Source organism: Gambusia affinis, linkage group LG03 (genome assembly GCF_019740435.1).
Source record: "Gambusia affinis linkage group LG03, SWU_Gaff_1.0, whole genome shotgun sequence".
In the NCBI taxonomy this organism is placed as follows: Eukaryota; Metazoa; Chordata; class Actinopteri; order Cyprinodontiformes; family Poeciliidae; genus Gambusia; species Gambusia affinis.
The window spans coordinates 15,767,722-15,793,396 of record NC_057870.1 but is presented as its reverse complement, the minus strand read 5'-3'; the positions used below and the strand labels follow the sequence as shown (position 1 = coordinate 15,793,396).

General features: G+C 37.5%; 3 protein-coding genes across 4 annotated transcripts; all 3 read left to right on the top strand.

Annotated features, from left to right (window-relative positions):
• The first annotated feature begins 228 nt into the window (after positions 1 to 228).
• On the top strand, positions 229 to 5,881 carry plbd2 (phospholipase B domain containing 2). The gene is made up of 12 exons (XM_044112818.1): positions 229 to 508; positions 1,277 to 1,370; positions 1,448 to 1,606; positions 1,683 to 1,783; positions 1,881 to 2,095; positions 2,830 to 2,924; positions 3,018 to 3,178; positions 3,994 to 4,089; positions 4,182 to 4,253; positions 4,340 to 4,492; positions 4,572 to 4,734; positions 4,854 to 5,881. Exons 1-12 carry the CDS (start codon positions 288 to 290, stop codon positions 5,022 to 5,024), a joined length of 1,701 nt encoding a protein of 566 aa, XP_043968753.1. The 5' UTR covers positions 229 to 287; the 3' UTR covers positions 5,025 to 5,881.
• A 408-nt stretch (positions 5,882 to 6,289) lies between these two features.
• Positions 6,290 to 9,288, top strand: zgc:158398 (uncharacterized protein LOC568894 homolog). The gene is made up of 7 exons (XM_044112819.1): positions 6,290 to 6,483; positions 6,942 to 7,126; positions 7,485 to 7,752; positions 7,840 to 7,939; positions 8,205 to 8,346; positions 8,437 to 8,577; positions 8,718 to 9,288. The coding sequence occupies exons 2-7, from the start codon at positions 6,977 to 6,979 to the stop codon at positions 8,736 to 8,738; spliced, it is 822 nt and encodes a 273-aa protein (XP_043968754.1). The 5' UTR covers positions 6,290 to 6,483; positions 6,942 to 6,976; the 3' UTR covers positions 8,739 to 9,288.
• A 1,329-nt stretch (positions 9,289 to 10,617) lies between these two features.
• Positions 10,618 to 25,165, top strand: morc2 (MORC family CW-type zinc finger 2). Of its 2 annotated transcripts, XM_044112815.1 has the most exons (29): positions 10,618 to 10,766; positions 11,169 to 11,219; positions 11,359 to 11,505; positions 12,526 to 12,579; positions 12,681 to 12,715; positions 12,804 to 12,872; positions 12,960 to 13,050; positions 13,136 to 13,244; positions 14,616 to 14,775; positions 14,866 to 14,977; positions 15,100 to 15,225; positions 15,332 to 15,411; positions 15,498 to 15,580; positions 15,719 to 15,804; positions 16,802 to 16,942; positions 17,020 to 17,174; positions 18,053 to 18,181; positions 18,368 to 18,473; positions 18,598 to 18,730; positions 18,823 to 18,906; positions 19,381 to 19,632; positions 19,720 to 19,956; positions 21,093 to 21,212; positions 21,509 to 21,566; positions 21,640 to 21,778; positions 21,867 to 22,034; positions 23,357 to 23,450; positions 24,003 to 24,191; positions 24,297 to 25,165. In XM_044112815.1, the coding sequence occupies exons 3-29, from the start codon at positions 11,438 to 11,440 to the stop codon at positions 24,363 to 24,365; spliced, it is 3,147 nt and encodes a 1,048-aa protein (XP_043968750.1). In that variant the 5' UTR covers positions 10,618 to 10,766; positions 11,169 to 11,219; positions 11,359 to 11,437; the 3' UTR covers positions 24,366 to 25,165. The 2 variants fall into 2 exon arrangements, with proteins under 2 accessions (XP_043968750.1, XP_043968751.1); XM_044112816.1 differs by lacking the exon at positions 21,093 to 21,212.
• The last annotated feature ends 510 nt before the right edge of the window (positions 25,166 to 25,675 follow it).

Below are 25,675 nucleotides of genomic sequence, written 5' to 3'. Positions count from 1 at the left end.
AATAAGTGGAATGATAGAAACTTTTATTTAAATGCTTGCTTTGTCTCTTTTTATTGCTTGTTTCTCTGTTGTTTTTCGTAATGCATGTCCACAGCAATGTGAATAGGAGAGCTGTTTGGTAGCCGAAAGAGCAGGGTTGTTTTCATAGTTCTGTCGAAAGATCCGGATCCCGAAAAAGAACCGAAATTCTCATGATTAAAAGACAAGCTTTTACTTTGAAACTGAAACGTTCCAGCAAAGTCACGTGTTGAATATCGCTCGGTATCATGTGACTTGTTCACTGAGACATGGCGTCCAGGCAAAACAAGATGTTTGTCCCTGAAACTCCCTCAAAGACCTTTAGCTTCATTGTGATTTTAATCGGATTATGTTGCTTTTGTGCGTCCGCTGGAGCTGAAATCCAAACAGCGATCATAGACAAACGAAGCGGGCAGCTGTCAATCGTCGAAGGTTATCACGAAGATTATGTTGCCTGGGCAAACTTCACAGATGCCATCAACACAACAGGGTGAGTTCAAATGTACAGGTCAATTCAGGCTTACGTGGGCATGCTGCGAGTGAGTTAATATGATCCCAGTAAGTCACACCGAAAAGCTACTATTTCCAGAAACATAATCAAGAAGAAAACAAAGAAGTACATCAGGAGTACATTTCTGCGCAGCAATAAACTTTGCTGTAAAGATTTATGTAAAGAAAACTGAATTTTTAAAAATATATTTTTGTAATAAATGTTGGCTGTTTGCGGGCGTTTAGAAAATGGTCAAAATATAAAGTCAGCCGATAAGGTAATCTGGGTGCAAGTGGACTAAAGTCTCTTGAACATTGAAAGTAAGCATTTTCTTTATAGCATCTATTCAAAGTTTAGACTGTAACTTAAAGCCCAAAATACAATGGTTTAATTAAAAACCATTTAAATAAGGACTTAAATTCATCAATCTATTTTATCCTAAAACATTTAAGCCTGACAAAGATGAAGTGTGCAAAGATTTTTTTTCTGTACATGATCCCTTAAAATTAGAAGCTTTTTGTTGAGTCAAATGTCAGAGTTAGTTAGGATGTGTAAAAATGGATAAATCCCGTTTTCTTGAAATCTTTGTTTACAAGAACTAGTTTGAAGGTACTTAAAATATCACTGAGATGTGGGGACTAAAAGATTATTGCAGACCGGCGAATGGAAATGGATTGGATATGTTTTAATTCTTGATAAAGTAAGAAGATCTTTAAGTTTAACTGTTTAATTTGTATTTCCATTTATTCTCAAATACTCTCATGTCAGCTGGTCCTTTTTGGAGGTCACAACCAGCAGTCAGTACAATGACAGCATCCAAGCTTATGCTGCTGGTGCCGTTGAGGCTTCAGTCACTTCTACAGTAAGCTTGGCCCTCTTTCAGACAAAAGGTCAGATACTTTGTCTTTTCCCTAACTATTTTGCATATTATTGTTTCAGCTCATTTATAAACACTGGATGAACACCCTGATGGATTACTGTGGGCCCTTCACGTCTGAATCTAGTTACTGTGAGCGCCTTAAGACTTTTATTTCAGCCAACCTTCAGTGGGTTCAGGATCAAGTGGAGAAGCAGCCGGCTTCACCCTACTGGCACCAGGTAGTAATCAATATTTGTACTATTCCTATTCTTGCTCTTATTTAGATTTGGTTTAGCATTTATCTCTGCTTTTCAGGTGCGTCTGGCGCTGCTGCAGCTTAAAGGTCTTGAAGACGGCTACTATGGTCAGCTGTACTTTCCTACTGAGCGCTTCAACCTCAATCCACTTGGCTTCTTGTAAGCTCTTGGCTTATGCTGCGTAAATCTGAGCCAAACAATCAACTTTTTATGTTGCTGTTTTCTCACATTTTCCACTGCTACTCTTCACAACCAGACTTTTCCAGATGGGTGGAGATCTTGAAGACTTGGAGTCGGCGCTGAATAAATCCAGCAAATCTCGCCTCCTTGGTTCTGGCTCCTGCTCTGCGCTCATTAAACTGCTGCCAAACAATAAAGATTTGCTGGTGTCACATGACACCTGGAACACTTACCAGGCCATGCTGCGCATTATGAAGAAGTACATCTTCGCCTTCAAAACTTCTCCATTAGGTACCTCTGAAAATGCATTTTTATTCATTGTGGTCATTGCTGTCTAAACCTCAAAATGAAACTGAAGAATGAATATTTTTGTGTGTCGCTTCCAATAAAATTAATGGTTAGAAAAAGGAAATGATTCTACCCCAGCATATAAAATGTAATTTTTGTTTAGTGTGAAGTAAATCAACATATTAAGCTGTAATTAATAGGTATTAAATCTACTGATTCTGTGTGTTGGTCATAGCGAGGTTCCCTGTTTGGAGTTAGAAATATCAGTAATGTTAACGTGTAGTAAATCAAGTTTAAAAGTGAATATATAAAAACCTTTATTAATTTCAAGATGTAGGAGTGTTCAGGGCAAGATAATTATATTTACTGTGCATGTTGGGATGTATTTGAAGAGCCAGAATGAATGTTTAAATTGCTTCATGATGTGAAACAACTGCAAATTTGTATCAAGTTTCAATTTTCTATATGTCTTTGACATATACAAATAGTTATGCACAAAGGCACATATTTACCTCATAAATAATGAGCTGTAAAGACATACGTTGAATAATTTATTTTATACATGCTGGCATTAAGTGCCTGCCTTCCAATGTGATGGATTTCCTTTGATATATTTTCAGCACAAGTTGAGTCTCTTCTAAATGAAATGCTTAAATCTAGGAGGTGCAAGTTAGAAAGCAAGTGTTCTTTGAAAAAATCTAAAACTTCTATAATGTTTTTTTTTTTGTATTTTGTAGCCAACAATTCTCTTCCTGGAGGGACTCAGGCTTTCTCATCATATCCTGGCTCCATCTTTTCTGGAGACGACTTCTACATCTTAAGCAGCGGTTTGGTGAGAATTTGCCTCAGTGATAATAAAACTGTTTCCAGTGTGAATGTGTTTCTTCTTCCTATTCTGTCTTTTAAATCCGTCTTGTGCCTGCAGGTTACACTGGAAACCACCATCGGCAACAGCAACCCTGCTCTCTGGAAGTTTGTCCAGCCGACGGGAACGGTAATGGAATGGCTGCGGAACATCGTTGCTAATCGGTTGGCGACTACAGGCCAGGACTGGGCAGAGATATTCAGCAAGTACAACAGTGGAACGTGAGTTTTACAAATGGAAATAAAGAATTCACAAACATTGTATTCTGAATAGTAAGACTTGGTTTCTGTTGCTTATATTATAAAACTGTGGATTGCAATCAGTTTCTGTTTTACTTTTACTCTAACTGAAGGAGAGCAGCACTTTAGAGAGAAATGAGTTGACACGACTATGTGACGCCATAAAGTATGCAGGTCCAAGAGCAAAAAGAGACACAGCTATAGTTATACAATAGATTATATAAAAAACATAATAAAATAAAAAATCTACAGTAGTTTTATATAAACATATGGTTTTATTATCACTGAGGCCAATTCCCACCAAACTGCTGCTTAAGATGTAGAACTTAATATTTTAATTAAGAAATTTTAAGTATAGTCAATTTATAACATATTTCATAAATATTAACATATTTATTATTTTTTACAAATATTTATTTTAATTGTAAATTGTTCATTTATGACATTGAGGCACTCAGATGTCCATTGTAGCCCGTGCCTTCACATCACTGCTGCAAAATTGAAATTGTATTTGAGTAATCAAACAGAATACTCTCTCTAAAGCATATGAAATAAACCAGTACACAGTCATGTGGAATAATGTAGAAAAATGGCTTAAAACGGCTGACTGTGATATAAAGTCACATGAGTATTTGAGGTCAGTTTTTTTCTCAGACTGATCACATGTGTTTTCTGTGAAATGCTGAATCAGTTAGTTGAGTATCAGTTACACAGGCCTGTACTAAATAAGTGAAAATCTTTGCAGTCTGTTTGATCAAAGGTCTGTGTACATTCCAGTCTGTCGTCTGTGTTGATAGGTACAACAACCAGTGGATGATTGTGGATTATAACCTCTTCACTCCAGGACAGACTGACATTAAAGATGGCCTCTTTGTTGTGTTGGAACAAATTCCGTGAGTTTTTTACTCACCTGGATCTGATTATCTTTTAACTATTTCCAATTGATCTATTTAAAATGAGCAGTGTTTATCTCGTATTTTCGCAGGGGACTTGTTGTTTACAGAGATAAGACTCAGGAGCTCCTGAAGAACGGTTACTGGGCTAGTTTCAACATCCCGTAAGAATCCAGTTACGAAACATCATCAGTATATGATTGCTTGTGCTGTTTTGTTCTGATTTATGCACATACATGCTCATCCAAAGGTACTACGTAGAGATCTTTAATGCCAGTGGCTGCAATAAACTGGTGGAGAAGTACGGCCCCTGGTTCTCTCTGGATCAGAATCCTCGGGCTCAGATATTCAGGAGAAACCAGACTTCTGTAATAGATTTGGAATCCATGGTGCGCCTTATGAGGTGAAGTTTGCAAAACAGTAGGTTCATTCTTTTATTTACTGATGGATTGGGTTTAACAGCCTGTATGCATTTTTTTTAGGTACAATAACTTTGAAGCAGATCCATTGTCAAAGTGTGATGGATGTGATCCACCTCAGAATGGGGAGAACGCGATCTCGGCTCGCTCGGACCTGAACCCAGCTAATGGGACATACCCGTTTGGTGCCTTAAAGCAGAGACCCCATGGAGGAACAGACATGAAGGTCTGTTTCTTTTTCCTGAAATCCCACTTCTTCTTTCTCCATGTGTTTAGATTTTGACTGACATTTAATTAACTCGGATATTATCTGTCTTTCATGAATTTTTGCGTGCTCCCTTGTAGCTGACGTCCTACGAAATGTTCAGACAGTATGGCATGCTGGCAGTCAGCGGGCCGACCTGGGATCAGGTGCCACCTTTCCAGTGGAGCACTTCTCCTTATGAAAACTTGGTCCACATGGGACACCCTGATGTGTGGGCTTTCAAGCCTATAAAAGTCACCTGGACACCTTGATTGGTTTGATAAAATCTGAGTGAAAATTTTAAGGTTATGACAAAGGGAAATAATGAGCTGGAACAAGACATTATCTGTGATTGTGTTGCAGTGTTGATATTTGATTCTTCTTTCTTTAAGAACTGTTTACAGAGATCTGTGTTCCTGATAAGAAATTTTTAACTACTAATTTTTATAATGATTTTTTCTTTTGTTTTAATATTTTTTAATTAAAGAATACCTCCATTTTGTTAACCATTTTAAATGTGTGTGTATATGTACAACATTTGGCCAGTAAATAGGGCCATCTCAGTAAATTAAAATCTCAAAAGAAGTATTGTAGTAATTAAATTTAAAAGGTAATACTCAAAAAGTCTTTAAACACGAAGAGATTGTGCAGAAGTATATTTCTCTTTTTTGTTTTGCACTATTTTCTAGTTAAAAGAAAGTCTTGGGTTTGAAACCCTTCCTGAGGTTTTTGCATTAAATTTGCATGTTGTCCTTCTTGTGTGGCTTCTAAAGCTTCTTCCCATTGTTCAGAATTAAGCATTCTATGTTAATTGGTCATTCCAAATTTCTCCTAGGATTTTGTACCTGCATCACCTGCACAGGGCATGCCCATTACCCACCCCAAGCATACAGACCAGAATACGTAGTTATAGATGAGGGCAGGATGGCCTACAGCAGATGAAAAACAAGACTTATGTTTGTACAAAACTCGAGTACCATATGAGACAAGTTTAAATGAAAGATACATACAGAAATATTTGCCAACTGAAAAGCATGTTCATTGACTACAATATATGTAAATGTACTTAATCAGGGCCAGGGTCTGTTTGCATAAAATTGTCTCATCACTGTTGTCTGGTGTCTCATTTTCATCTTGACTCCATAGATTTAGATCTGTGGATCTGATCAGTTCAATTTGCTGAACAATAAAGAATAGAGGTTAACATAGGTTTTGGTTCCAGTAAAACTGGAGCAGGTTTGAAGAATGAAGTGCTCTAAAATATTCTGCTAGATGGCTGTGCTGACTTAGGACTTCATAAAACACTGTGGACAAACACCACAATATGACATGGCTCACCAAATCATCACCGACTGTGCAAAACTGGGGTAAATTTAGGAGTATTACCAGCTGTTAGCTCAACTATATTTAGCACTTTTTTTTACTTTTTGAGATGTACATGTAAATCTTTTAGTTAATGTTTATTGGCTCAGTTCTGTCAGCGACTGTTTTCCAACAATTTTTTTTGGCGAAAACAACTAACTCAGATTGGCTGGTACGTCATGTGACTTAATCAAAGTCGTTATGGTAATGTACGGCCGTAAACTAGAAAACTGTCGTGGTTATGTTTGCGTTGCCATTTTCGCTGTGCTAATGTGAAAACCTAACTGGAGACCTTTAATCTACTTTCTATTGATGCCTTTCACAGAGGATATCCGGATATTTGGAATGACATAAAGGCGCTGTTTTAAGGTATGGAAGTGTCATACGAAGCTACTTAGCTAGCAACAATTACTGCACTTAGTGGAGTTGTTGAGTGGAAGTACACGTCTCCAGAGTAGAAACGGAATATTAAAAACGCTGTTTTACTGAAGGATTTTTTTTTTGCTTCAGAAAAAGGATAAGGGCAGACGTTAAGTATCGCTCTCTCAGAGTAGTGTAGTCATACTGAATATTGTTGTAAAAATGATTAAGTTCTTCTACTAAGATAAAAGCCATAAATGTCATGTTTTCTACAACTTGACATGATCTTTTTATGTCTTAATGTACGTCTTTAAACCTTTCTTTTTAAAAAAGAAAAATGGTTTTGTTGGCTCTAGTGGCTTTTATTTGAAAGTAGTTCGACAGGAATAATGGTAGATCTACAAAGGATTCAGTGGCAGAGCTTTAGTCAAATCTGCTTCAATGACTTCATACTTTTCTGTTTGCAGCTTCCCTTTTCCCAGCTGAACACGGAAGCCTGAGGATGAGTAAGGGGTCTAACCTTAGAGAATATGTATCCCACAACCCTCCAGGGGTAACTTTCTTCCTGTGCCTCTTAACTCTTGCATTCTCATTCATCGTTCTCAGCTCTTACAGCTACTCTCACTCTCTACCTAATCCTGACATAGAACAGGTAAGGTCGCATTCACCTTCATCCATTATGTCAGGAATCCATCTTACCCACGAATATGACAGTACAAGATCAAAAGTATTCTTGGTTGGGTAAAAGGTTGTTCACCCAAAGAAGTATTGCAAAAAGTAGGGCTGTTTTGTTAGTTCTGTTTAAAAATGTTAAATTTGTTTGTTTATATTTTTACTTGCGTTGCTTCACACAGGATGCTGTCTACTTTATTTTCCATTTTCATTATACTAGAATCAATTAATTGAATAGGAATATGATTTATAAATGCCCTTTTATAATTATTCTGACAGATATTCCAGGATTAGACAGTGTTTTACTCTGAAATGAATGTTCATTATTCTTGTCACAGGACTGGAATACTCTACTTTTGTCCTTCTCAAATTTTCACTTGTGTGAGAAGGAAAATGCAAGTTCTCAAGCCCACGCCACCCCAATTGCTCCTCTACAAACGATGCAGGAAAAGGATAAGAAAACATCAATAAGTGCAACAAGTTCTTCTTCTGTCACGGATTTGCATCTTCGGGTTCCTCTGACTGTGACTTCTTCCTCACCAACTGGGACGCTGAAAGACACTGTTCTGTTCACAACATTAACAGCCAGACAGCTTAAGCTTGGAGGTTTTTTTTGTTTTTTTTTATCTGATCAGTTTGAAGTGACAATAAGCTCTCCTTATTTCATTAACAATTTGTTATTCAATTTTCTAGACAAAGAACTTGTTAGTTTGGCATTGGAGATCTTACCTGAAGACAGTGAACACATATGCCTCACTATAAGGGCTCCAACACACATCCTACCTATGACTCCGTAAGATTACTGATAAGTTTATTTGCTATATATATTTTTTATAGTCCTCTCAATGTTTGATGACACTCTTGGTTCATAAGATTAAAAAAAAAAATAACTGGAGAAAGATTGCTTTTAAAAAAAAAAAACTAACCATGAAGTTCTGTTGTAGTAAATTATTTCAAATATTAATATTACACACCTGGTTGTGTCAATAAGAGGGGTTTTAGTGATTAGTTTTGGTTCAATTTTTGTGAACATACATTCTCATGTTATTTTTAAAAAGGCTCCCTCCAGAGTGCTCTGCATCAGAGTCAAATATTTCAAGAGTTCCTGTGGAAGTGACCAATCAGCTGCCTGCATCATCTCAAACCTGCTACAGCATGCACTTTAAGAAAGACCCATCCTTGACAGTCATGTTAACTCTGGTATGGAGTGCCACTCGTGAGGAATATCCTCATTTCTGTCTTGATAATATTCTGTCTTACTTTTCTCCCTTTTCTCCATTTTATTTTTAGGAGGAGCAAAGTGTGGCGGTGAAACATCTGGTGGAAGTCACCGCGTTGCTGCTTGGTGTTTGTTTGATTCTCTGTATAGCGGCAAGCTTAAAAACCTCCGTCCCACATCGAGGATATCTTACAGGACAAAGCTCTCAAAGTGTAATTTTGTTTTTTTAATGATCTTAAGCTTTGATCACTTTTTCTCTAATATCTGTTAGCTGTTCTGGTCGCATATATAACACTATAGAAGTGACTAGGAACTGTTTAATCTACCTTATCATCTTTACCATTTTTTACAGGAGCCTTTGATTGAAAGCTGAAGTGTGACTGTCCTACACAGAGGAAATTCTTTGGCGGATGAAACAGAGCAAAATATTCCCACTTATTTCACGACACTCATTTACATGGTGTTCTTTGCATTGCACCACATGCTTTTCATTGCTGCTGACCCTGTAACTGTACTTATAAAAATACTTTAGCAGTATTTATGGTTGGCACACGCAGGCATCCAAATTATGTAAATGTATGTAACATTTGAGTATAAATCACAAGTCGCAATGTGACTGTGGTATCGTAAAGACCTCAGATAGCAGGTCCAACATGTATTGGTATGTGCTCTCTGCTGAGAATATGAGTTCTCTGACTGCATAATTGTATAAAGGGTACATTTCTTTCTATGTTTTAATTTAATGAACTTTGCATATTAAGGCCAACTGCTTTGCAAATAAAATTTGATATCTTAATTTTAATGTGAATGAGAAGAACTAGTATTGTTTTATGATTGAAGTATTCCAGGTAAATTTGGTGAGAATGAGTTCAATTAATGTCTGTATTTGGCAGGTTGTATCATTAAATATTCTCGAACACAAATTTGTGTAACCTCCATTTTTGAACTTTCCCATTATGTTTGCATAAAATGCTGAGACTGTTGTAAACAATAATTACCATAATCAACTAATAATTCTGTCAAACCAAAACTAGTCCATTGTTCGTTGTTTTCTGCTGAAGGAGTCTGAATTTGTTCTCCAACTCACTCTCCAGGTTGAACAAGTATGGTGATTTTGCCCCTTTGCTATTTCCATTATTACAGATACAAAAATGAAACCATCTTGTACAAGAGGCAACATAAATGCCATGGATCAATTTATACTCTTGGGGATGTTTGTACACATTCTGACAACCATTTCAAAGTAGTTTTACTCATAATACACTTTGAGGAAATGTGGTTATGAATCAACCACATTGATTGAGAAAATGTGGTTATGAATCAACCACATTTCCTCAAAGTGTTTTGACATCTATCTTTTGTTTTGACTTGATCAGTGGATATATCTTATCAGCCATTAATCATCTAGTCCTACCAGGGATTAGAAGCACACAAAAATAGAAATGGTGTGATAAAGTGTTCATACAATTTTGTTAAAAGTGTAAGCTTTGCAGTACTCAACTTTCCAGAGTTTTCTGTGTTTTATATTAAAAAAGAACAATGACACACAAGACAAGGAGGAACAACACATGGACAGAAAGGTAGTAAGGGAAAGAACAACACAAGGGAAAAAGTTGGACATAGGAAAGAATGAAGGTCAGAAGGAAGCAAGGTTAGAACGAAGGAAGAAATAACAAAGATGAAAGGCTATAAGGAAGGAAGAGCACAGGGAAGGTAAGAACGAATAAAGCAAGAATACCAAAATGAAACACAAAAAATAATGAAGAAATAGAGAATAATCTGGCAATATTAATATCTTTCCATACAAACATTTTCTTTTCCCATAGCTATCAAGCTCTGAAAAACGCTGAAATAAAATCCCAAACTGAGTGGAAATTTCTTGTTAAACTGAACTTGGGACTCTTGAACTGTGCATTTTTGACTGCCTGGTCCTTTTAAGCCCATAAATTAAAATGCATGTTAAACCGGCCCAAGTAGCTATCTCCATGTACTGGTGCGATAGTTTGAAGACCATGGTCTTAAACTAACACTCAATAAATTTAGTTTCTTATGTGTGCATGTTAGAAAGTAGACGAGACATATGTATTAAAACCTCCCCAACAAATGTAGTTGATCGTTGTTCATTTTGAGATTTATCTGTCTGATATTAGTTTTACATTTTGGCGCAAACAGGTGCGCTTCAACGCATCGTGTGCACCGGTATGTGATCTTGCTTACGTAGACGGACGTATTCACCAATGGTTAGTGAGAATCGTGCCATGTTGCTTTCCTATTGGTCTGCGGAAAGACAGAGGCGGGATTTGTATATTGTCAGGGCGCTACGGGGGAATCAACTATCGCCGTCGAAGAAACTGGATTTTACGCGGCCTGTGGGATTGGTTTATGCCAAGGAGACCAAGACGTAATGTTACAAACTATCTATTCCTCTAGCGTGTGATTATTACAGTGCGAAGTTTCTGTCGTATTACAACGGCCTGCAAATTTGGTCAAAATGTCAAGATTTAGCTAACGACTGTGAAAGGCTAGCTAGTAGCGTCGTTGCCCCATAAACAGTTAAGGGATGCTAATGTCCGTTAGCTGCAGTTTTAGCCAGACGGTAAACATTAGTAACAATGGTTGTCCAAAAGACAAGCAGTTTATAACATGCATACATAAGTAAACACAAAGTTGCATTGCCTCCCAGAAGTCCAGCTTGTCTGTATGCTGCTTTTAGACAGGCATATGTGGAAACGTGTATTAAGGCAGCACTGCGCCCAAAAGACGCTCCTTGATAAAGTCACAACATTTTGTTGTTCTTCAACAGGCCTCCCACGTGGTCCACCCGAGTTACCTTCACCTGCAGGGAGTCTTTTACGTGAGTGTTTCTTTTGCTATGTTGCATAGCGTCCATATCAGTTAATTTTGTCTTACGTCGGACTGTTAGTTAACGAATTTGGGAGGTGTGCAGTTTAATGCATATAACCGGTGATTGTAACTTTAACTTCCCTTTTTAGAATGAAAGCTCTCGACTAGAGCTCGTTTGGTCAGGAAGAAGGCAAACAGGAAGGAAGTAGACCATAACTTTGAGGGGCCATGGCCTACTCCAGCTACAGCAACCTGAGCAGAGCTCAGCTTACCTTTGAGTACCTGCATACAAACTCGTAAGTACAAACATTGACAATATGACCAGTTTATGATCTTGGAGCAACTCAACTTTATGACAAAAGAAGTAGACTAAATCACATAAGACTCAAGATTTTCAGTTGTAAGCCAGATGAAAACCAGGAATCCCTCCATAAAAAGCTCTTTCCTCTGTCAGTGAACACACTAACAGAACAGATGATGGATCATGAAAAAGTGGTATCACAATCTTTTACAATACCTTTAAAGAAACATTGAGTCCTGTGTGAGATCTGAATCAGCTACAGGGAGGTTATTAGCGCTACAGTCTGTGGGCTGTGTTAATGTGTAGACTGTTACACGACCATTCACTGGACACACCTTACAATTCAAGCTCTTCCAACAAGTCTTACCTCCCATAACTCAGGTTTTGATTTAGTTTGTAAACAGGCTAATCTCAATAAGTTAGAATATTATTGAAAAGTTAAGTTGTTCAACTTCATTAGTGAAAGAACATGAATGTCAAGACCCGCACAATCATATAGAGAACTGCTAACATGAAGACCCTCCACAGGGAGGTTAAACCACAACACACAATTTAAAAAAAAACAAAAAACTGTTCATAGCATTCTTCTGCCTAGCAAATTTATTGGGAAGTTAAGTGGGAAAAAAAACGGCCTCAAGCAACAGGGATACAGACAGTGTTGAGAGGATTAGTTCAATTGGAGGTGCACAAGTATATGTATATATACACCTAAAGCTTGGGTAATAAAAGTTTGTTTGTATGAGAAAAATCCATATTTGGAGAGAAGCAACTGCCTCTACAAAAACGGAACAAAAGAAGAGTTGCATTATTATGTTGCCATCAGGGTACTTGGCTGGCACAATTTACGGTGCTGCTGGGCAGTTTGTTAGTTATGCTCACATGAAGTTTACAGAACATTACAGACAGAATAAATTTATACTGTAAATTTGTAACAAGAAGTTTCAGATTATTTATATTAGGAGAATGTGCCCTAGTACTTACCTTTGGACTAAGAATCTTAATTTTATGTTCTTAGGACAACCCATGAGTTTTTATTTGGAGCCTTGGCTGAGCTTGTGGACAATTCAAGGTAATAAGTTTGATTGGAAACTAATTTTACCAAGATAATGTTCATTAAACAGATTTTTTTTCTAACAGTTCTGCGTTCTTTTTTTTTCTTTTTTTTTACAGAGACGCCAATGCAACTAGAATAGACATCTACACCGGTACAGTTATAAGTGCTTTACCAGTTTTACACATTGAGTTGTTCACACAGACTGCATTTTATAATTGTTGTCTGTGCTTCTAATCCAGAAAAACGACCAGAGCTTCGTGGTGGTTTTATGCTTTTCTTTCTAGATGATGGCATTGGAATGGACCCAAGTAAGCAAGACTTAAAGTAGGCTCATAATGAGGTTTTTAGTGATGTGCTCTTCTAATTGTGTTTTCGAAACATCTCCTTTTTGATAGTTGAGGCAACCCACGTGATTCAGTTTGGAAAGTCAAACAAGCGCTCCCCAGAGTCCACTCAGATCGGCCAGTATGGAAATGGATTGAAATCGTGAGTGCTTTCAATCTGTTTGATATTTATTGTACGCAGTTGGTGTCAAAATGTCTCACATGGCATTTTAACTTTGTTGTTCCAGGGGCTCAATGCGAATTGGGAAAGACTTCATCTTGTTCACAAAAAAGGATAATACATTGACGTGTCTCTTCCTGTCGAGGACCTTCCATGAAGAAGAAGGGCTTGATGAGGTCAGACATCTTTTTTTACTTACAATACATGGTGTTTTCTAGCAGCACATAATGACATGGGTTGGAATATATGCGTGTCTATTTTATGCATTGAAAGTTATTTAATGTGTTATTAGGAAAAAAACGTTGTGTAGTGAGGCATATACACAGGCGTAGCAATAGCAGGTTTATTCAGCCTCTTGTCATTTGCTTTTGATCTGTCAAGTAATAAACCTATTCTCTACTTCTCAGCGTGAAGATACAAAAATAACTTTAGTTTAAAAGTTATTTAATGCCTGCCTTTTTAAAACATGGCAGGCAGGCATTCATTTCCATCAGCTGCCTCGGGATGGCTTACGTAGGTTTTATATAGGAACTCTGTGTTTTTGTAAGGAAACAGCTTTTTCTGTTACTGCTCTTTGCTAAATGAGTAACTTGACATTTACACCACTGCATTCAATGTAAAATAACCATGTTGGGTTTGGCTAAATAGGTCTATGCATTTCTTTTTTCATTTCTGTGGTGCTTTGGATAGAGGTGTCTGCCAAATGCATAAACAAATGTTTCTGAAACTAAGCTAATGATTTACAGCAGCAGTGAGCTGTGTTAAGAGGAAACACATTCAAATAACAATTCACCTTGGTATTCACCTTGGACAGCATTTACTCTTTGTTCTCATTTGATTAAAAATTAAAGGCCCCCATCAGAAGAGTCTTTCAAGCCAAGGATCGGGATGTTTGATGCGCTTCTGTGTTTGTCTAAGGAGAGATATGATGGCGTTGTTGAGGATGTCAAAACTCTCCTGCTGCACCTCTCTTCCACAATGCCAAATGCTCTGAGCTACAGGGGTTCAGTGGCATTTCAACGGTTTTAAATCATTTCCCTAAATTACAAGCCTTAAGTGGAAACAACTTTAGCTAACTTTCTTTAACAAATACACTGACACCATCTTTTTCTCAGTGGGTTGATGTTTTAGTTAATGGGTCATGCTCATGTTAAGGTCTGATAACACTATGCACCTCCTGATGCAGAGAACTGTCAGAAAATGTATTGCACAATTTGGCTGCTCTCATAAACGTGAAAGAAATTAATTATGAAACTGTCTTATTTGTTGTTTGTTTTTAATTTAACAAACAACATTAGGGAACATTGGTTCCCTAAACATTCTCGTTACCTTATTTATTGCCAGTTACTTCAGGGAAGTCTGTGTTTAACAAAGTTTGTCTTACAAATACCTAATTATCCATCCGATTAATTTATTGGAAACTGTGGAGATCTACAAGAAACTTATGACTTTAAACATCCAAATTACCACCAAGTTGTTTTCAGAACATGGCTGATATTTAAGCGTTTTATGGCAGCGTGTTGAAGGTTCTGATCTTCTCATTTCAGGTGATTGTGCCACTCCCCTCCTGGGACCTGAAAACCAAGGAACCCCTGACCTCTGACCCTGAGAAGTATGCAATAGAAACCGAGCTCATCTTCAAATACTCTCCTTTTAAAAATGAACACCAACTCATGGAGCAGTTCAACAAAATAGAAAGCAGCAGTGGTAAGCACATAAAAAAAATATTTTTATTTAATTTATTTGTGAATAAGGACATGAATAAAATTGGTTACCTCCATCTGTTTATTTCCTAAGGCACGCTTGTGGTCGTCTACAACCTAAAGTTGATGGACAATGGAGAACCAGAGCTGGACGTAGAGTCGGACCACCAGGACATCCTCATGGCTGGGACACCTGCTGAAGGAGTGTGAGTTTAGCCAAAGGACTTCTTGGAAAGACTAACAAAGGAACCATAACATTATGTGAAAGACATCATATGCTGTAACTGTTTATGAGTATCAGTGTGAAATGTTTTGAACATCTGCACAGGAAACCAGAACGGAGATCATTCAGAGCGTACACTGCTGTTCTGTACATCGACCCACGCATGAGGATTTTTATCCAGGGACATAAAGTCAGAACCAAGAGACTCTCCTGCTGTCTCTATAAACCAAGGTAGCATGATGTCAAATGTATTGACTCTGAATTCACTTTATGCTGCTTTCACTGACTGCATAATTATGTTTTGTTTTTGCTTTTTTTCTGTTTCTTTACTATAAAGGGTTTATAAATACTCATCAACTCGTTTCAAAACACGTGCTGAACAAGAAGTGAAGAAAGCAGATCATCTTGCAAAAATCGGTGGGTGTCTCTGTTATTCGTTGGATTTATTAAACAGTTGCTGTATTTTGAAGTCAATCTGATCTAATTTTTCCCCTGTATGTCAGCTGAAGAGAAAGCGAGAGAGGCGGAGAGTAAGAGCGTCGCCATGGAGGCCAGATTAGGAAATGATCTGTCAAAAGAATCGAGGGTAAAAAAAAAATCTTCTGTTCAAGTTTTTGACATAGGATAGCTTTTAAAAAGATTTTCTGTCATTTAGTGAGGTGAGTCTTTGTGTAACATTTCATTTAGATTTTTCTCACATGTTTTCTTTTTTTCATTTCTTCAGGCAATTCTGAGAAAAGTTCAGGATTCTGCCATGATGCTACGAAGGGACGCTGACATTCGAAAGAGAAATCTAGAAGCCAAACAGAAGTACGTTTTCCCCCAGAAGTAGATGCAGTTGGCATTGAACGTTTGATCAATACAGCAGAAATATTTCTTTTGTCATTTAGCGCACGTTAAACATATATTTTTTATTGTTACATCTTTCTAGTGGGTGCATCTCAGTAAGACCTACGGCAGTGAACTAGAGGCTAGAGACCACAACAACTTTTTAAAAATCCTTATAAACTTGCATTCATTTTAAAGATATGTTTGTTTAATATGTCTTATTGAACAAATTAGATGTATTTGTTCAAAGTCCTGATATATTTTAATATGCATCAGTAAGCATCAGGGGAAATCATCTTAGTATTATACAGAAGCAGCACATGTGCATACAGTTTTTATTTTTATGAACTCTGAAGCAGCTCAACCTCGATGAATAGAACACGTGGGGCTTATTAGTTTAACCTTTGTGTTTGATTACTGAACTGGATTGATTAGGACATGTTACTGTGTTTTATGAAAGGAATAATAAAATTAATGTCAATATATAATAAACAGGTTGGGTCAGTGATCACATTTCTGCCTGAGGATGGGGTAAACGATAAAATCAAAACTCAGAATCAAAAATCAACCACAGGAGAGCGAGGAGACAGAAAGGAAACAGCTCATGTTGCTGCGTGAGCATTTTTTCTACTGTTGCCTCCAAGTGTCATCAGTTGAGATATTTCAGTCAGGTGTATACATACTTTTGCATATTCTACTGAATTAGCCCTTTTTACACTAACCCAGATAAAACAAAAGAGCTTTTCTTCTTTGTTTGTAAACTAATCAAAATTAATAAAAGTTTAGATGAAGAAAACTTGATTTATGAGCTCACACTAGATAAACTTCAACAATACCGAATGAAAATTTAATTTGTAGAAACCCTTTTAACCAACAGTCTAGAAAAAACTTGGCTGTTGATTCATTTCTAAGCCTTACACAATTTAATCCAGAACGCAAACTCGGATTAACAATCTTCTCCACTCGCCTTTTTCCTCAGAGCATTAAAGGAACCCAAGGACTTGAATTTTATTTTTGGAGTAAATATTGGGCAGCGGGAGCTGGACGGGATGTTCGTGTACAACTGTTCTCGACTCATCAAGATGTATGAGAAGACGGGTCCTCAGCTCGAGGGAGGCATGTACGTAAACACAGTGACACTTCAGCATTCTGTCACTTTAGGGCTTGAATAAAGTAAAATGATCTTTCTCTTTTAAGGGCATGTGGAGGAGTTGTCGGAGTGGTTGATGTCCCGTATTTGGTGCTTGAGCCGACACACAACAAGCAGGACTTTGCAGATGCTAAGGAATATCGACACTTACTGAAGGCCATGGGAGAGCATTTAGCTCAGTACTGGAAGGACACTAACATTGGCAAGTTTTTATTTTTTCGACTGCACTTTGTATCATCCGTAACAAAGCTTAGTAGAAGCAGTGTAAGTGATTCTGCTTATTATTGAAGGTTTTAAAATACGTCTTTCTATCTGACAGATTTTCAAAGTAATTCTTGGTACGTGATTGAATTAAGTGCTATATTTTTATCAACAGCATATCAAAATGTCTAACCTTTATGAAGCACTGTACTTATCCATCTGAGAAGTTGAGACAGTGTTCTCCCATGTGTGAGAGCGATGTCTGCAAAAAAAAACTTTTGTTAATGTTTTTGATTAAATAAGTAGTTACTGAGTTTATATTTTGAAAGTTATTTAACATCTTATATTGGGGATTGGCATTGTTTCCATGGTTAACTTGAAAAAGTAAGCAGTCTATTGATTAATTCTTTTTACTGATTTCTTGAGTTCTAAAGTAACTAAGTTAGATTACATGTTATTTTATTAGTTACATCCAGCAGCTGCTGACTTCAAGCACTGAGGCCTGTAAATGCTGCAGATCAAGTTGTATAATGTGAAAAGAAAAAGTGGTTTGTAGTTGGGGACATTATAGCTTTGTGGGTTTTTAGCTGAGTTTATGATATTAAATAAACTTATGTTTAAAGTTTCATTCTGAATGAACAGTCTTTTCTGAAAGCAACAACTTCCACACAGAAGACTGTTGTTGCAGTAAGTATGGTCTGTAGTTGATGAGAAAAGGGTTGGATTTTTGACTTTTCCGACCGAAAACTCCTGGCAGTATTAACATGATGTCGACATTGAATGTTGAATAGATGCAGCAGGATAGGGTTGTTTCCTTTTAGAATAACTAATTAGTAACTGCATGACATTGTAAGAAATTGTGTTTTTGTGTTTGTGCAGCCCAAAAAGGCATTGTGAAGTTCTGGGATGAGTTTGGATATCTGTCTGCCAGCTGGTCTGCACCTCCATCTACAGAGCTGAGATACAAGCGACGCCGTGCCATGGAGATACCCATTACTATTCAGTGTGGTAAGTTGCACATGTTGATTTAGTGTTTCTTTTAAGGGTATCAATTAGGTTTCCCTAAGGATGTACAGTGCAGACCAAAAGTTTGGACACGCTTTCTAACTGAATTCAATGAGAAGGTGTGTCCAAATTTTGCTCTGTACTGTACATTAGATCAAACTTGCCCTGTGGTTCTATGTTTTATTTTAGATAAGTGTTTGAAGTGGAGAACGCTGCCTTTCCAGATGGACGCAGTGGACAAACGCTACCCTGACAGCTGGGTTTGTCTCATGAATCCTGACAGCGCCCAGGACAGGTGCACAGTGAACATGTCAAAAAACATCTGCACTTTAAATTTGAATTGTTTTTGTAACACACTTCCTCGTGCCAGTATGTTTGTCTTATTTGTAATTATTACAATAATTTAAACTTTGTTTCAGATGTGACGCTCCAGAACAGAAGCAGAATTTTCCTGTTGGTGTTTTAAAGAAGGACAAACCAACAGCTGAAGACAAACAGAAAGAGCTAGCAGAGAAAATCAAACAGCAGCAGGAGAAACTAGAAGCCTTACAGGTATTTTATTCACATCTATTTTCTACTACCTCCTTTCATCCATTCTGGGTTTTTTTTAATAACAGTATAAATAATTGATTTCTTTCAATCAGAAAACCAGCACAATTAAATCTGCAGGAGACATCAAAAAGCTCCCACTTGAAGTCAGCATGAAGCCAACAGAGACTTCGGGTCAGGTATGACTTTGATTTTTTTTTCTCTTTCCCTAAAGTTTGCTAGATCAAATTGGTTTCATAACCTTATTTTATTTTATTTTTTCATCTGTGCTCATTACTGTTCTTATAATGCTTTATGTTGATATTATTTAGAAAACAAAACTGCACTAAAACTAATCTTTTTGCTGTTTTATTATTTCTACTCCTGATAGGAAAATGTTTCTGATGAATCTGCATTTATCAGGGGGGATTAGGGGTTAAATAGATTCAAGTGATTTTGAAAACTAACAATTACTTGGAGTTGTGTTGAAAAATTCTAATTACATTAGGATATAAATAAATTTTACTTTTCTTCACCTCAAATACAAAGTAGAAAAGCTCTGATTTGACCCTGAAGTTTATGAATTTGATCTATGAAAATCCAAGGTAATTCTCGAAGGCTATTTTAACTTTGATGTAATTAGATTTTCTCTTTCCTCCATGTTGCTTATTTAGGCAACAAGGTCTTCTGAAAGGACTATGACACGCCCACGCTCCCCGCCTCTCCCAGCTCACCTGAAGAATGCTACTAGCACCTCTCTGTCACGCACAGCTTCTCAGCGTCCCACCCGAGCGTCTGCGGCTCCTCCCACTCCGCTTAAGCCAGAACTGTCCAGGACCAGAGGTGCAGCAAAGACTCCTCCGTCTGACACAAAGGCTACACCCAAAGCTTCTGCAAAAACACCTCCACCCAGTCGCAGCTCTCGGGTAAATCGAAGCCTTAAGTTACCCAAAGGTTTTCTTGGAGTTTCCTTTGGAGAAGATCTGAAATACTCTTGTTTTGTCCTCTAATAGTCCTTGACCAAAGCGTCACCCATCAAACCAGCTGCTGCTGGACAACGCAAGAGGATAATTGAGCAGGAGGAAAGTGAGGATGAGGAAGACGACGATGATGAAGAGGAGGAAGAGGACAGTGAGGAGGAGATGGAAGAAGAACCACAATCGAAGAAATCCAAGATGGCTACAGCTGCCGGTAACCGTGGTAAAGTGGTGGAGAAGCCCCTGCCTCCAAAACGAGGGAAGTTGGATGAGGTAATAATACAGAGTTGATTTAATTTCATAAAAAGCATCTAATGATTATATTAAAAGAATCTTGAGACATAATGGGTACTAATGCTTGCAACAGGGTTAGAAGACTCTAAAAACCAAAGATTAGATTCTACTGAGTCTTTCTACATCAGGAGTGGGAATCTTCAAGTTTCTCACAACTTAATTCAAAATCAGTTTTCGATCAAAAGGATTATTCTTACAGATTTTTGCTTCAATCTGAAGGTGTTGAAAGGATTCCAATGATCTGCCTTTGCAAGGCAGAATGACAAATTGAGACACTAATGTGTCTTCTTCGCATTTAAGTTTTAAATATCAATCCATGTTTAGATAGAGTTGTTGCAAGCTTCATCATGTCAGTGCCACTTTGGTGGTTTTGGTTAAGGCATTGGCAACCTTTTAGTTTGTAAAGTGAAGCTGTGGCGCAGTGAAGAACTTACAGGCTGTCCCATACCTCATCAATGCACAGTCAGGAGTTTCTTCCTATGTACGGATTACTTGGGTTGTTACCAACAGCTGGTGAAACATTCATGTCGAATAGCATCTTTAGAAATATATTTCCTTTACCTGTTGTATCTTACGTTATGCCTTTGTTTCATTAATCACATCAGCGTGATCTGTAACCTCACATGGCGCCGTAATGGAAGCTTTGATGTTGAGAATGTATCATCAGACTATAATCTGAAAGGGTCAAAAATATAATTTCTGAATGTCAACACTTTAGGACAAATGCTGGAAATGAGAAAAAGATTAAGAAAACCTTTTATTTAACTTCTTTATTTCTAGAGACATTGTGCACATACAGATGCCTACATATTCTCTAAATATGTGTTTTAGCTTTTAGATATTCATGTGACGTATGAAATGAAGCTGTGAGGGAAAAAATAAGAGATGAAGACAGTGAACATAGATGTAGTGTAATGTTGAGCCATTATTCACCTTGTACTTTATGCAGATTCAACCAACTTTTCCTCTCTACAGAATCAGAGTGCAACAACAAAGTGGATTACCAGCTGGGCAGAATACTACGTTAGATGGATTTTAATTGGAGACTTTTTCAAATTAATGCAAGCTGCTCAGTTAGCTTTCCAGTCAGAACCGATCTGCTATTGACCTTGCAGGATAGAACACACTCTCATGCTGAGAAGAAAGGATTATCCACTCCTGCACGGCAGCAGCCACCTACACCAGCCTCTGTCACTAAAGCTGTTCCCACACAACAGCAAGGGGCTAAAGAGAAGGTAGCTTTACAGGGCTCCATCACTACTTCCTTGAAAATAAGTCCAGGCTGGGTTTTCTCACAGTTTCTAACAATCAAGAGATTTCTTTCTCACCCGATTAACCTTCTTGTGTCTTCTAATCACTTTTTGAAAATATATTAGTTGTTGTCTTAACGCGTAGCACTCTTCTTTAAGTCAGCATGCTAGGTTCACCCAATAATCACAATTTCTCAAAAAATGTTTTCCTTTTTCATCCCTCTCTCTTCAGTAAAATGTTGCTCTAGTACTGTGGTGGTAAAATGTTGGTGTTCTTGCAGGTTCCTGAGAAAACGCAGCAGAAGGAGCCAGAGAATGACGCTAAAAATGCTCAGAAAGGTCAGTTAATATGCATAAAATGTCATTTGTGAAAAAGAGTGCTTTTTTTTCTACAGATATTTTGTTTTTACAGACAAAGGTCTTCTGGTTGAAGTGCGCGTCAATAAGGAGTGGTTTACCGGTAAAGTCATCGCTGTGGAGGCAAATAAACAGAGCGTTCGCTGGAAAGTCAAATTTGACTACGTACCACGAGCGACACCCAAAGACCGATGGTAAGACACGTCATCTCGCTTCATTTTGAATTGAAATTCACACCTCTGAACATTATTTTTAATTTCCATCTTGTACGTTTCTCTAAAGGGTGTTCAAAGGCAGCGATGAAGTACGGTTGATGCGGCCGCCGTCTCCTAACTCCCAGACTCCCGACACCCAGCAGGAGACGGAGAAAGGTTCGGCCCCCATGGAGCCCGACACGACTCAGCCTGGAACCAGTCGAGAGGTGACGGACAGCCTGGTGGCCATGTTGAGGTGAACTACATACTATACAGCTGCTTATCATCAAAAAATGCATTTTATTCAGTTCACTTAAGGATTCACGTAGGTTTTGCAAACAGAATCGTGCTTTTCAAGTGTTTATTTTGGTTCATTTTACCAATTATGGCTGACAGCCAGTGAAGAAACATGCATCTGTATTTTCCAATTCATGCACCATAGATAGAAAATATGTTCTTTAAGTGATTAAATATGTGTCTATATAAAAATTTATGTGCAAGCTTAAATTGCACACAAATTAATGTCTAATTTGGTGGTGCTGCCACCAACTGTTTTGGATGGGAACTGCACCCAATGGCTCTGCCCTTTCTTACAGCTAATTTAGAATCAATGTAGAAATATTTTTAATACAAAAATATCATAGCCTTGACAATCCTGGAGAACACAAACACACTTTTCATGAAGCGTCATACAATACTGGATAAATATATATTTAGGATTTTCTATAATATTCTAAGTTAGCTATCGACTACGATCATCTAAATGCTAAAAATAAATGGACTTTAAATATAATTTTAAATTGTTAAGATGTATGTGTAGTGGTTATAAAACTATTTTAGACAACTAAAAGCGAAAACAAGATCTAGTGATCTGCGATCGATTGTTTTGGTCTTTCAAGTTCGGTGCTGCAGACAGATATGCTAAAGGGTAGCCTAAGTTTAATGAAGTCTAAAAACAATGTATTTTCTTTAATGTTACTTTTTTCGGCTATGTTTGTTTATAATTCTTGAAAAGTTCAACCTTTTAGATTTTCAGTTATGACAGTTTGTTAATTGTTCGGGTTTCGGTTGGTTTTGTCTGATCGAATGTAGGGGAACGTTAATGTAACGGTTCTGCTCCTCCATTACAACACTGGAGACGAAAGTAGTAACATTGTGTCCGTGTTTTCATTATTCCCCTACAGGTAAAGTTCTTATTCATAAGGTGTAACTTTAAAGCTATCGATTACATTCTTTTAATGAACAGGGAGCGTTGTGGTGACTGTGATAACTATAGTCTAAGAGCTACTATATTCACCTTAACCTCCTGGTTAGCTGCGTCTTGTGTGTTAGGTTTGTTTTACTGTGTTGGCATAACCGGAATGCGTGTAATGTTTACTCAATATGTGACAGTGTAATGTCTGAAACTGTTTTGAAATATTACCATTACAACACTGGAGACAAAAGTAGTAACATTGTTTCCGTGTTTTCATTATTCCCCTACAGAGTTCTTACTCCTAAGGGGCGTAACATATGTTCCTAATTTCATAGAATATCCACATGATGTGACTGAAGTCCTTCAATCTGTTTGTGTTTCAGGACGATGTTGCGTTACTTCTTCCCTCCTGCTTTCCGGATTCCCAAGGATGATGTCAACAGCATGACAGCTGAGGAGCTGATGGCCTTTCCTCTGGTGAGAAACATGACGCAACCCAAACACGTCCTGGTCAGTGTGTTGTTGGTTTGTGGGTACTTTTGCTGAGGAAAATCATAGTCCAACAAATTGTTTGAGTCCATGTTTGAACACAAACACAACATAAATTACATGGTGTGTGTCTGTATTGTGATTTTGTCTCAGTTCAGTCACTCAGAGATCTGACTCAACACAGTTGAAAACAACCACTTTGCCCTCTTTGTTCTCTTTCATCATGAATGTCATTGCAAAAGGGCAACATTGATTTGTCAGGGAACACAGGGAATTGATTTGTTAGAAAAACAGATTGATAGAAACGGCCTGTGATACAGATTTTTAATTACAGGGTGGAATTTTTATACCGTATTTGTTGGCGGCAGCAGAGCGGTCTGAGAATATAGCTGACAATAAATCAGACAGTAGAGCAACAGCTGGTTCTTGGAGATACTTTACAATCTCCCCATCAGACCCTGGACATAATAAAATAAAGAGAATGTCATAAAGATAGAGCAAGTGGTTCTGATGCTAACAGAGTTTTTCCCCTCTCTGTAGAAAGAGTATTTCCAGCAGTACGAGTCGGGTCTCCAGTCGTTGTGTAACTCGTATCAGAGCAGAGCTGACGCCAGAGCCAAAGCTGTGGAGGAAAAGAACAACAACACTGAGGTCAAACTGAAGGAAGCAGATGAAAAACTACAAAAACTACGGACTAACATTGTAGCCCTTCTGCAGAAAGTTCAAGAGGTAAGAACTACTAATCTGAAGTGTACATTGTTTTTCACATTGCTGCGTGTTTGACCCATTTGATGCTGTTCATAATTCAGGAAACTTGTTTTCTTGACATTTTAGGATATTGACATAAACACAGATGATGAACTTGATGCATACATAGAGGACCTCCTAACCAAAGGCGACTAAAAAAAGGCTGAATGAATAAACGCAGCAGAAGCTGATAAAGACTGAGTGTTCACCTCAACTGTTGCTGACTGACAGCTCCCAAGGACCACTGCTTCTGTCCAGTGATCCATGAATATTTGGGGATGTTTAATTTTTTCGATCTCTCCACATCTTAAATCCTAAGTTTGATTTGTTTCTGTATTGTTGGTTAGCCCTGTGGTTTTCCTTTTAGCCCTTTTTTATATGTCTCCTTATAGACCATGTCTATCTGTTTAAAACATGTTATATCCATTTAACATAATTTGCGTAGGTTAATGAAAGCTCCTTTTTATATGTGCAGCTTGTGATAAGCTACACTTGTTCTTTATTTGATCCTCCCACTAGGTGGATATTACACACCATAAGTGGCAGCACAGCAAGTCAAAAAAACTCACTTCTCTAAACAGTCACTTTTATTTTTGTACACTAAGGAAAGCATCAGTGTTGCCCGTTATTTGTTCATCCCGGTTAGTGAGCCAAGTGTGACATGCCACATCCACCAATGAGAACTACACGGTTGGTTTTATCAGTACAAACGTTCCTTCAAAGCCACTATATTCATGCTTTGATTGTTCTTTGCTTATTTTTGAAAGAAAAGCTAAATGTATGTTTATCATTTAGTGACCATGTTCTTCATTTTTGAAAAGATTTTTAGCAAGTCATGGAAATGTTTTATTGAATGGTGCATGCTTTTCAGTCTTGTTCTAATTGAAACAAGTGTTGTGTATTTTTGACAAACTTTACTTACAACAATAAAACTGGTTCAGGATCCATTACACTTATGTTTGCCTGTGTGTGATGCATTAACTTGAAGTCCAAAGTAAAAGACCCTGATTACTTGTAATTTCTCACCATCCATTTAATTTTATTACGTCTGACTTCAGACCATGAATTGTGCATTCTGAATATTGTTGCTAAAAGTAGATCATAATCTTGAGGTTTGAAGAAAAATACATTTTGACAGATATTCTGAACAATGTCATTTGTTTTGGGGTCTTTTTTTTATTTTATTTAATTGCTCTCCAAATGTAATTGGGTCACCTGATGCAAGTTTGTCCAGAAGCAAAAAATCAGGAAAATCTTCGTACCATGATGCTTAATAAGAAGCGAACACCATGTTATTTCATTTGTGGATGAAAACCCAACTAGGTAACTAGTTTGAATCCATAAATCATAGAAACTATCTACAGAATTTATTGAATTGATCAGGAAATGTATTTTGTAAAGGATGTATTATGGGAACCCTGCAGATACAGTGTTTTTTTTTTTTTGTTGAAGGTCTTGTGGTGGGA